Source organism: Opisthocomus hoazin, chromosome 6, assembly GCF_030867145.1.
Source record: "Opisthocomus hoazin isolate bOpiHoa1 chromosome 6, bOpiHoa1.hap1, whole genome shotgun sequence".
Classification (NCBI taxonomy): domain Eukaryota; kingdom Metazoa; phylum Chordata; class Aves; order Opisthocomiformes; family Opisthocomidae; genus Opisthocomus; species Opisthocomus hoazin.
In genome coordinates this window covers 29,295,371-29,305,531 of record NC_134419.1, presented here as the reverse complement: position 1 = coordinate 29,305,531, position 10,161 = coordinate 29,295,371, and the positions used below count along the sequence as shown (strand labels likewise).

Genomic DNA, 10,161 nt, shown 5'->3' with positions numbered 1-10,161 from the left:
CGACCGCGCACCGGCGCCCGCACCGGCACCGGCAGGGCGAAGGCGCCGGCGCCGCCGCGCCTCTTGCGGCCCTCGCCGGCTGCCGTACGCGGTGGGGTGGGGGGGGGGGGGAGGTGGGACCTCCCCGCCGAAAGGGGGCGCCGCAGCCCCGATCCGGGGCGTCCCGGCTCCATGGCAACCGCGCGCGTCACGGGGAGGGCGGAAGCGGAAGCGGGGCGGCCTGGACCCCGGAGGCGGGGTGCGGGGAGCAGGCCCCGGTGACCGGCCCCCGCCATGCCGAGCCCCCGCAGCACCCGGGAGCGGCGCGGGGGCCGCCCGGAGTTCCTGTCCCTGGTGAGCCAGCGCGGCCCCGGCGCCCCGGAGAGCCCGTCGCGCCGCAGAGAAGCGGCCGGCCCGGCGGCGGCCCCGCTGCCCGAGGAGGACTGCATGAAGCTGAACCCCTCCTTCCTGGGCATCGCCCTCAGCTCCCTGCTCGCCGTCGACCTCTGGGCCTCCAAACGCCTGGGAGTCTGCGCCGGAGAGGGCTCGGCCTGGGGCAGCGCCCGGCCCCTGATGAAGGTCATCGAGGTTTCGGGGCACGGCATCCCCTGGCTGCTCGGTACCTGCTACGGGCTCTGCCAGAGCGGGAGCTCGGCGGTCAGGGAGGTGCTGCTCAACCTGCTCTTCGGTGAGGCGGGGGGCTCTGCCGGGGAGGGGGGCCTGGGGCAGGACTCAGACGGGGTGCCCAGTAACCCCACAGCATGGTGGCATGGGTACGGCTCATCTGTCACGGCACCAACCACACACCATGGAACTCCCCACCAGCTGAACCCCTCTGGGAGCTGCGCAGAACTTACAGGGAGCTGAACTCTCTCTTTTAGTTCTGCAGCTTATCAGGACACAGCGCATTCCAGGCGCGGCTGCCTGGGGTTGAGACACCGGCCCCGTTCCCTGGAAAGCTGCTCCGGCACACAGATGTCTGCACCCTCGGGCTCCCTGCAGGCAGTACCTGCCTGGATTGATCTCTGTCAGCCAGTGAGGAAATTCGGTTTGCAGCGTGCATTTTAATTTTGTGTGGTGCAATATTTCCCTCCTAGTACCTGTTAGGTGCACTTAGACTCTTCATTTCTGCTCATTTAGAAACTGTAGTAGCTCCAGAGCAGGAGACCTTTTCAGGTCCCTAGTTCTTACTCTTTTCTGAAGCTGCAAATAATTGGTATCCCACACTTATTTGAATTTAAATTTACTTGGTGCATAGGCTTTCTGCATCTTTTTCATCTAGCAGCACACAGTTAAATTACAGTCTCCCAGCAGAGCTGTGGGAAGGGACAGGGAGGCCTCCACCCTAACGTCTGCTCCAAGGAAGTCTGGCCTGGCCCAGAGCCACCAGCCTTGCTGGGGCCCTGTCTCAGGGTTGCAGCACTCACGACCCCGAATGTCCAAGCTGATTCTCCCAAGTCATGTGTAAAACCAGAAAAAGCTAGGTTTACACATGGGGAAAAAAAATACTTGTTCTTAAATGATTAACCAAAGGGAATGAACTGAAGTGACCAAAAGATTTGGTGTCCAGAAACAAGAGTGGAAGTCAGTCTCTCACAAGACTTCCTTGGAAGTAGCCCTGGCTGCGAGCGCTGCGCTAGGCAAGCTAATGGGGCTGGAGAAAGCATCCCCTGCGCCACGTGAGAAGCTGCTCTTGCCAAATACCAGCCGCACACTTCTCAGAACTGCTTCGCCTCCGATTCCTGTCGCAACAGCCTTCAGCTCTCTGGGGGCAAACTGCCATCATTTAAATCATCCTTTATTCAGCTCCTGGAAACCAAAGCATGGTTAACTTTCTGGCATTAATCCTTGCGGCAGCAGGGGGAAGCCAGACCACGGGAGCCATGGCAGCACCCCGCGAGCTCGGGGCCCCTCACCCCGAGCCATGGCTGAGGCAAGTTGATCATTCACCCGGGTCGATTTGACCCCCAGCCAGGAGGGTGGGCAAAGCAGCACTGAGGCAGCACGGGCTGTCGGGAAGGGAGCTGTGGGGAACACTAACCCTCTGTTGCCTTCAGGTTAAGGGTTAATTTGAGCCCCGAGTCATGGTGAGATGAGATTTTACAGAAAAAGAAAGCCCTTGGGTGCAAGCCAGGGCAAGTCCTGTTGCTGCCCGGGGCTGGCAGAGGGGCTGACAACACACAAGGGCTGCATGCAGCAGGAGTGGAGATTGGAGATGTCCTCGTGCGGCAGAACACCAGGCACTGGATGAGGGCCCTGCTTTTCCTGTCTGGGAACAGTAGCCATGGGGAATACTGCCTTCTCTTAGCAGGTTCTGGTAGCCAAGTGCTTGCTTTCTTAGCTAATGGCTTTGCTTCTTGCCTTGTTTTCCTTGGGGGGGGTGGAGAACACAAAAACCCAAACCTTGCCAACTCACTGTTCCTGTCTCCTAGCGTTGCTGTTGGATCTCGTGCTGGTGGCTGTGGTGAAAGGGCTCGTCAAGCGGCGGCGGCCCACCCACAACAAGATGGACATGTTCGTCACCATCTCGGTGGACAAGTACTCCTTTCCATCGGGCCACGCCACCAGAGCCGCCCTGGTCTGCCGCTTCGTTCTGCACCACCTGGTGCTGGCTGTCCCGCTGCGTGTCCTCGTGGTGCTCTGGGCTCTCATCGTCGGCGTTTCGAGGGTCATGCTGGGCAGGCACAACGTGACGGACGTGCTCTTTGGTTTGCTGCTGGGCTACGCGCTGTACAGCGTGGTGGAGTACTGCTGGCTGTCCCCGCTCAGCGCGCCTGCCCTCTTTGCGCTCTGGAGCCATTGATGGCCGGGTCCTTCACAGAGGTGGCGGCACGCGTCTGGTTTTCCAGGTGCACACAGGGAGGCGATGCTGGGACTTCAACTCACATCCTAGACCCTGTCTGTCCAGCCAAGACTTCAATACTTGCGGTGCTGCCAGCTCCTGGGCCCGCGCTTAGACGTTTGGTGCTGCCTTGCCCTCCTGATGGGCCATCAGGCAGGGTGTGCACTGGCCAAGCAGCTGCACCGACTGTTCTCCTGTGAAAAAGACTGTCCCTGTAGAGCACAGGGAGGGCTCAGCGCATTCACCTGGCAGCTCGCTGCTGATATGGTGAATCGGCACGCCCTTGTTGGGCACCTGCTGCGTTAGCCCACGGTGTTTGTGGTAGCTGTGGCTTTGCAGAGATTTGTCTGCAGTCGCCCGTGTATCTGTGTGCTGTAAATACTCTGTGTTGCTGTCGTGAGCGTACCCTGCACAGCCCACTCCAGAATGTCTGCCTGGATGGGGCTCACAGGGGTCTGTCCTGGGGTTTATAAAGAGCTCTGCCTTCCTAAGCAGTGTGTTTCTTCCCTATTGCTGTTGATTTAAGTACTGCACTGAGGGCAGACCTTGAGCCATGAGGACACAGGCACCTGGCTCCCAGTGCCATGGGGAAAGAATAGTGCAACCAAGGGAGATAACATGGTTGGACCAAACTAGGACAGCAGGTAACGAGGGAAGCAGCTCCCAGCAGCAGCCTGCTCCTGAAGCCCTCCCACAGAGCTTCACAGCTCCATTTCCCCTCCATGCGATTTTCAGTCTCCCAGGGGCAGAGTACATTCACAGCAATTCCTGTTTATCGGCACATGACCCATGCTGCTGAGAGCGTACTGCAGAGCGAGCCCCTTCCCTGTAGCCCGGCAGCCAGCAATGCACCCTCACCCAGGCTGCTGGGCAGCCCCAGGAGCCGAGATTTACCTGAACCTCCTGAAGCAAGAGGCCCTGGCTCTGCCAGCCGCAGCTCCCCCTGCCAGCTGGCTTTTCTGCCCTGGCACCGTCGGTCCCGGCAGCCTGGTTTTTACAGAGGACAATTTGTCCTTGCCAGGAGGGGACCACAATAAGCCTCCACAATGAGTCAGGGCTGAGGCTAGGCAAGAAAGGTACAAAATCTCTATCAAGAAGGACCACAGCCAGGGAGGGTTTTGAACTGAGCTTAAATAGCACTCCCAGCATGTGGGTGGGGGTGACTGGGCCCAGGTGAGGCTCATCGTGGCCAGAAAGGTCTGTTAGTGCCCTTAGGCCCTGGAAAGCATGAATTAAGTTGTATTAAAATCAGGCAGTCTTTAAGTGTGCTGTTCCTCTGGGTGAAGTGCGCAGGAGCAGCCTGAGGGCCACTGGTACAAGCACCCCGTCTCTGTCTGTCACCCACCCTCAGTTCTACAGGGGCTGAAATGAAAGTGCTTGACCTGACAAGGTTCCCCCAGAGCTGAGCCCTGACCCACCGGCACGGTGACCTGGTGAAGCTACCAGCTGTGGGTTTGCGCTCCAGTGTCCAAAACAAGAATACCCCCTGGGTTGCATCGCGTGCCTGGCAGCCGGCTGGGCCAGTCTGGCATCTGCACGGCAGCACCCGGCCACCCCGGCCAGCCCTCCCACCCCAAGGCAGAGATGAGCTCTGCAGTGGCAGCGGGGTCACGAGCAGATGGCACGCTCCACTGGGGTCAGGGTTCGGGGTAATTGGGGCTTGTTGAGCTGTGCCAAAACGTCTTCGCTCTAGTTTTACCCAGACACGGGGTGCTTTTCGTCCAGGCAGTTCTTACAGCTGGTGGGGTCTTCCTCCCCAGGCCACGGAGGGGTGAAGCAGCAACCCTGGGCATCTGTGCCTTGTTCCCACAAGCATTTGTGTGCCAAAAGCTGCTCCCGGCTCACTTGCAGAACCCTCCATGAGCTGCTTGGTGGCACATGCCATCACAAGTGCACAGCCTCGCTGGGTCACAGGCTGCCCTGCTGCCCTCTCATCTCTGCTCTGCTTCTTGCCACCTCCGCCAGCGAGACCTTTGGTCTCCTCTGGTGCTTGTCACTTATCACTGCTCCTCCAAGCATGGGGTGCCAGCCTGCTGATAGGAAGGAGGAGGTGGGTGCTTTCTGCTCGGTTTGTCCCATGGCACCTCTGCCGGCTGTGAAAGCCCAGACTGGCTGTGTCTGTGCGCATTGCCCACCACACCGTCTGTCCTGGGTGCTCGCTGGGCACGGGGGACCATGGCTTTCCTGCAGACATCAACAAGCCAGTCTTGACCGAAATGCCGTGCCCTGACCCCGGCGCGCTCCCGTCGACCTCTGTGCTTGATGGCGTGGCTTGGCTGGGCCATGAGTCAAAGCACGGCAGGGGCAAAGTCCAAGGCCATGCAACCTCCTACAGCTGCCTAGGCAGAAGGGCACACTCCGAGGCAACGTGCGCAGAGGTTTCACAGCACAACGGTCGGGCCGAGAGCCGGGAGAAGTCCCCTGGACACGCCTCCCTCGGACAGAGCTTGCGAGAGCCAGAAGCCAGCGGAAAGCAGAGCAGAAGGGCAGCGCTGCCAGGGCTGCCTCCTCGCCAGCCCGTGCCGATCGCTTCACCCGGTAAGGGATGCTTTCGGTGCTTTTCAACAGGCAGGCACCGAGGGTGGGTTGGCCGCTCCGCGCCTCTGCCCTGGGTAGAGATCAGCCCTTGTCAGCAGCGAGGGACAGGAAGAGCTTTATTACACTTCCTGCAAACATACTGTGGCTTTCAGAAGGTTAAAACCATTTCAGCCGCAGAGCTCGGCCCCCCCCTGCGCCTTGCTCAGCTCTGCGGTGAAGCTCCCCGGGCCCCCCTGCAGCCCCCCCCCAGGGGCTGTCCGGCCGCCAGTGTGCCGGGAGCCAGCGCCATGCTCCCAAGCCACCTGCTCCGTGCCTCTGGCTGCCGGGCACAGCCGATTCCCACCTGCTCCTACTGCCCCGGCACCAGCAGCACCCTGGCAGCGGGGTGCTCCTCGCCCCAGCTTCCCGCTGTCCCTAGGACCCCCATGGCCGGGACCAGGCTGTGGCCCTGGGGACGCTGTGGGGCCGAGGGGACGTGGGTGATGCGGTGCCCGGTGCCACCGGTGCCACCAGCACAGCCAGAGCCACCTGTGCCCCTGGGTGCGAGCACAAAGTGGGATGGGCTGAGCCTGATAATCCCCAAGGTAAAAGTTCAGGCAGCGTCTGTTTACCGACTCCTTCTCCCCCGACCCCGGGAAGGGAGAGGGCAAGGGGCAAGCAGCGGGGCTGTCGCCACCCGGGAGGCAGCCATCGGTCGCCGGGCCTTGGCGTGGGCAGGGGGACATTGAGGCTCCGTGGCACTCGGCAGCGTTCCTTCCCGCCATGCTGCCAAACCCTGGTGCTGGCGCAGTCCCTGCCGCGGCGGGGAAAAGCGGCTGCCTCGCAGCCCCGGACGAGTTTTTCGGGGGTTGCGTCTCAGCTTGGGACCTCTTTGGTGCGCAGGGCCAAGGTTTTGCACGGCTCAGCCCAACGCCCTCGTCCCCACTCCCCGGCGCTGTCCCCAGGCAGAGACGCAGCAGCGGAGGGCAGCATGGCAAAGAAGGTGGCCATCATCGGAGGAGGCAGCAGTGGGCTCTGCGCCATCAAAGCCTGCCTGCAAGAGGGGCTGGAGCCCGTCTGCTTCGAGAGGACCAGGGACATTGGAGGGCTCTGGAGATTTGAGGTAATCCCTGCCAGCCGCACATCCTGCTGGTGGTCAGCACTGTGGCAGCCAGGGATCGGCGGCAGTGGCCGGGGGGGTGGCACGCAGCCGGCCACAGCAGGGTCCTGGGGGCAAGGCTGAGGGCAGGGGCTCCACACAAAGGGCCACCACCTCAGCCCCAGCCGTCCCTCCCCATCACCACCCCCGTGCCAGCACTGAGCCGTGCCCTGCTCCCGCAGGAGCTCCCCGAGGAGGGCCGCGCCAGCATCTACCGCTCCGTCATCATCAACACCTCCAAGGAGATGATGTGCTTCAGCGACTTCCCCATCCCCGAGGATTTCCCCAACTACATGCACAACTCCAAGATCATGGAGTACTTCCGCATGTACGCCCGGCGCTTCGACCTGCTCCGCCACATCCGCTTCAGGGTGAGAGCCAGGGGGACAGGGGGTTAGCGGGGCCGGGGGGGTGCAGGGGTCTGACATCCACTCCCCCCTGCACCCAGACCAGCGTGTGCCGCGTGTCCAAGCGCCCTGACTTCGCCACCACGGGCCAGTGGGAGGTGGTGACAGAGAGCGAGGGGAAGCAGGAGGTGGCTGTCTTCGACGCCGTGCTGGTGTGCACCGGGCACCACACCGAGCCGCACCTCCCGCTGAGCACCTTCCCAGGTATGGCCCCACGCCCCAGCCCAAGGGGACACCCCAGAAAGCTCAGCCATGGGAACTCCTCTTCTCCCTGCTGCTCTTCCTCCCGCCCTCAGCCCTTCCCAGCCTTGCTTTAGCTTGGGAGCACTCCTCCGCTGCTCGGGAGGGGTCTGGCAGGGCCAGGGAGGGACCCTCTTCAGTTTTTGGGGAGGTGACCCTCCGGACCAGCACCAGGAAGCCAAGCATCCCTCCTCCCTGTCCGCAGGCATCGACAAGTTCAAGGGCCGCTACCTCCACAGCCGAGACTACAAGGATGCCCAGGATTTCACGGACAAGAGGGTTGTTGTCATCGGGATTGGGAATTCAGGGTCGGACCTAGCCGTGGAGATCAGCCACACAGCCAAGCAAGTGAGCAGCCGGAGCAGGGTCCTGGTGGGCAGGGCAGCTCCCCGTGGGACACTGCCGGCTCCACGAGGACACCAGGGCCAAGGGGCTGGCACAGCCACCACTCCGTCCCGGCACTCGCTGCATTCAGCAGTGCCGGCACCCAGCAATCCCAGCTGCCAGGCAGCAGTGGCAGCCGGGACTCCATCCCACACCGATACCTCAGTTTCCATCCCCGAGCCCGGGGTGGCCCCTGTGGCTCTTCCCTACCTCTCCCTGCCAGGTGCCCACTCCTGGCTCTCTCTGCCCTCCGGGTCTTCTCCCAGCACCTGGGCAGTGTGAAGAGGAGTGATTCCGCAGCAAGGGCATTCCCCCCCGACCCCAGGGCAGCCCCCCAGAACTGTCACAGCCTTCAGGAGGCGATGCTTCCTTCCTCACCCAGGTCTTCCTCAGCACACGCCGGGGCGCGTGGGTCCTCAACCGCGTTGGAGATCGGGGCTACCCCTTTGATGTCGTCCTCACTACCCGCATGAAGACGTTCCTGCAGAAGATGGTGACCACGTCCATGGTGAATGCCTTTGTAGAGAAGCAGCTGAACGCCAGGTTTGACCACTCGCACTACGGCCTGAAGCCAAAGCACAGGTGCCAGCAAACACTTCCCCAGCCCTGCTTGGCCATTTCCATGCTGAGGCTCCAGCCCTGGAAACCCAGTTAATACCTGTAGTGTGCCCAGGCAATGTTCACGGGAGCCACCACTGCCCCATCTGGGGATCCTTGGTGGCACCGGTGCAGTGGCAGCTGCTGAGCATCCCTAGGGAACCCGCCCTACTGGGGCTGAGCATCCCTGGGGCTGAGCATCCCTGGAGCTGAGCATCCCTGGGGACAAGCATCCCCAGAGCAGGGAGCGGTGGCCGCAGCAGGACATGGAGCAGAGACACCACACCCCAGCATCCTGATGGCTCCTTGTACCTTCCAGGGCCCTTGACCAGCACCCGACCATCAACGACGACCTGCCCAACCGCATCATTTCGGGACGGGTGCTGGTGAAGCCGAACGTCCAGGAGTTCACGGAGACGTCTGCCATCTTTGAGGACGGCACCAGGGAAGACATAGACGCCGTGGTCTTCTCCACGGGATACAGCTTCTCCTTCCCCTTCCTTGAGGGCTGCGCCAAGGTGGTGGAGAACCAGATCCCCCTCTACAAATTCATGTTCCTTCCTGACCTGGAGAAGCCGACGCTGGCTTTCATCGGCCTCATCCAGCCCCTGGGTGCCATCATGCCCATCTCCGAGCTCCAGTGTCGCTGGGCCACCCGCGTCTTCAAGGGTAAGCGAGGCAAACCTCCCCTGTGGCTGCACCCCCGGAGCTGGACAAACGGTGCCCAGCCATGTCTGGGAGGCAGCAGCACATCGTGCCATCCTGGCCGCGGGCAATGGTATGGCCGCCTTGCAGCCGTCATAGCAAGTCGGGCTTTTCCTTGAGCAGAAGGGGGGCAGCCGTACCCCGAGCAGGAAGCCACTGTTGCCAGCGGGGTGCAGCCCCCCCATGCTGTGGCTCATCCCCCCTAGGGCTGAATGATCTGCCCCCACGGCACGAGATGGATGCTGACATCAAGCAGAAGAAAGAAGCGATGGCAAAGCAGTAAGAAACGCCCCCCTACCCGGGAACAGGGAGAGGGCCGGTTGGGGCACGGCTGCTCGTGGGCACCCGTCCCGTCCTGGGGCTGCGTCCCGGCACACGTGGCCATGCCAGCAGACGGCAGGGATGTGCTCAGCCACACCACCCCCACCCCGCTGACCCTTTCCGATGCCTATACCCTCCAACGCCGCCTTGCCGGTGCACAGGGCATCTGCCGGCTCCGCTGCCAGCACCCACCTGCCCTCCCTGCCCGCAGGTATGTGAAGAGCCAGCGGCACACCATCCAGGTGGATTACATCCCCTACATGGACGAGCTCGCCTGCCAAGTGGGGGTCAAGCCCAGCCTGCTCACCCTCTTCCTCACCGACCCCAAGCTGGCGCTGGAGGTGGCCTTCGGGCCCTGCACGCCGTACCAGTACCGCCTGCGGGGCCCGGGCGCGTGGCCGGGCGCCAGGGAGGCCATCCTCACCCAGCGCCAGCGTATCATCAAGCCCCTGCAGACGCGGCACATGGAAAAGCAAGCATCAGCCCATGCCATGCCCCTCTTCTTCAAGCTGGTTGGGGCCGCGGCCGTCCTCGCCGTCGTTTTTGCTTACTTGTAGGTGCCCTGCAAGTGCGGGAAGGGAGGCTTCGTGATGTGCTGAGTGGGGGCCTGGCCAGCCACCCCCCGCCCCATGGCAGCCTGCGCACCCACGGCGCGTCCCCACTGCCAGCTCTGGGTGCGTGGAGCCTCCCTGGCTGCCAAAATAATGCCCCACACCTCCTCCCGGGGAGCCACCGCCGGGGACAGACGAGGAAACCTGCTTACACGCAGGAGAAAAACCAGTCCCCCTCGGGCAGCGCTTCTGACCCGGCGGGGATGCACCCGCTTTCCTGTCACCTGTCACCTCCCTGAGCCACCACTGGCGCGCTCACACGGGAGCTAAGCAGCAAAGGCACAGCAGGCTGCCTAACCAGATAAAAGCACGTTGAACACAGCCACGCGTCCATCCCGTCACTGACACCTGGGAGGACACACGCGAGTTGGAGGTCGGCCTCGTGCCGGCGGCGCAGCT

General features: G+C 62.5%; 2 protein-coding genes across 3 annotated transcripts; both read left to right on the top strand.

Moving 5' to 3' along the window:
• The first annotated feature begins 225 nt into the window (after positions 1-225).
• On the top strand, positions 226-3,303 carry PLPP6 (phospholipid phosphatase 6). The gene is made up of 2 exons (XM_009939305.2): positions 226-667; positions 2,412-3,303. The coding sequence occupies exons 1-2, from the start codon at positions 274-276 to the stop codon at positions 2,780-2,782; spliced, it is 765 nt and encodes a 254-aa protein (XP_009937607.2). The 5' UTR covers positions 226-273; the 3' UTR covers positions 2,783-3,303.
• Positions 3,304-5,161: 1,858 nt separating this feature from the next.
• Positions 5,162-10,083, top strand: LOC104333764 (flavin containing dimethylaniline monoxygenase 5). Of its 2 annotated transcripts, none has more exons than XM_075422401.1 (9): positions 5,162-5,359; positions 6,304-6,461; positions 6,680-6,868; positions 6,946-7,108; positions 7,350-7,492; positions 7,911-8,110; positions 8,445-8,794; positions 9,037-9,109; positions 9,363-10,083. In XM_075422401.1, the coding sequence occupies exons 2-9, from the start codon at positions 6,330-6,332 to the stop codon at positions 9,706-9,708; spliced, it is 1,596 nt and encodes a 531-aa protein (XP_075278516.1). In that variant the 5' UTR covers positions 5,162-5,359; positions 6,304-6,329; the 3' UTR covers positions 9,709-10,083. The 2 variants fall into 2 exon arrangements, with proteins under 2 accessions (XP_075278516.1, XP_075278515.1); XM_075422400.1 differs by having other exon boundaries at positions 6,242-6,461.
• Positions 10,084-10,161: the final 78 nt, after the last annotated feature.

Bases quoted from the DNA above. Each gene is read 5' to 3' on its own strand.
- PLPP6 (XM_009939305.2), top strand. From the start codon at position 274: ATGCCGAGCCCCCGCAGCACCCGGGAGCGGCGCGGGGGCCGCCCGGAG. The intron at 668-2,411 runs GTGAGGCGGGGG...CCTGTCTCCTAG, and splicing joins GCTGCTCAACCTGCTCTTCG to CGTTGCTGTTGGATCTCGTG.
- LOC104333764 (XM_075422401.1), top strand. From the start codon at position 6,330: ATGGCAAAGAAGGTGGCCATCATCGGAGGAGGCAGCAGTGGGCTCTGC. The intron at 6,462-6,679 runs GTAATCCCTGCC...CTGCTCCCGCAG, and splicing joins GAGGGCTCTGGAGATTTGAG to GAGCTCCCCGAGGAGGGCCG. The intron at 8,795-9,036 runs GTAAGCGAGGCA...CATCCCCCCTAG, and splicing joins GGCCACCCGCGTCTTCAAGG to GGCTGAATGATCTGCCCCCA.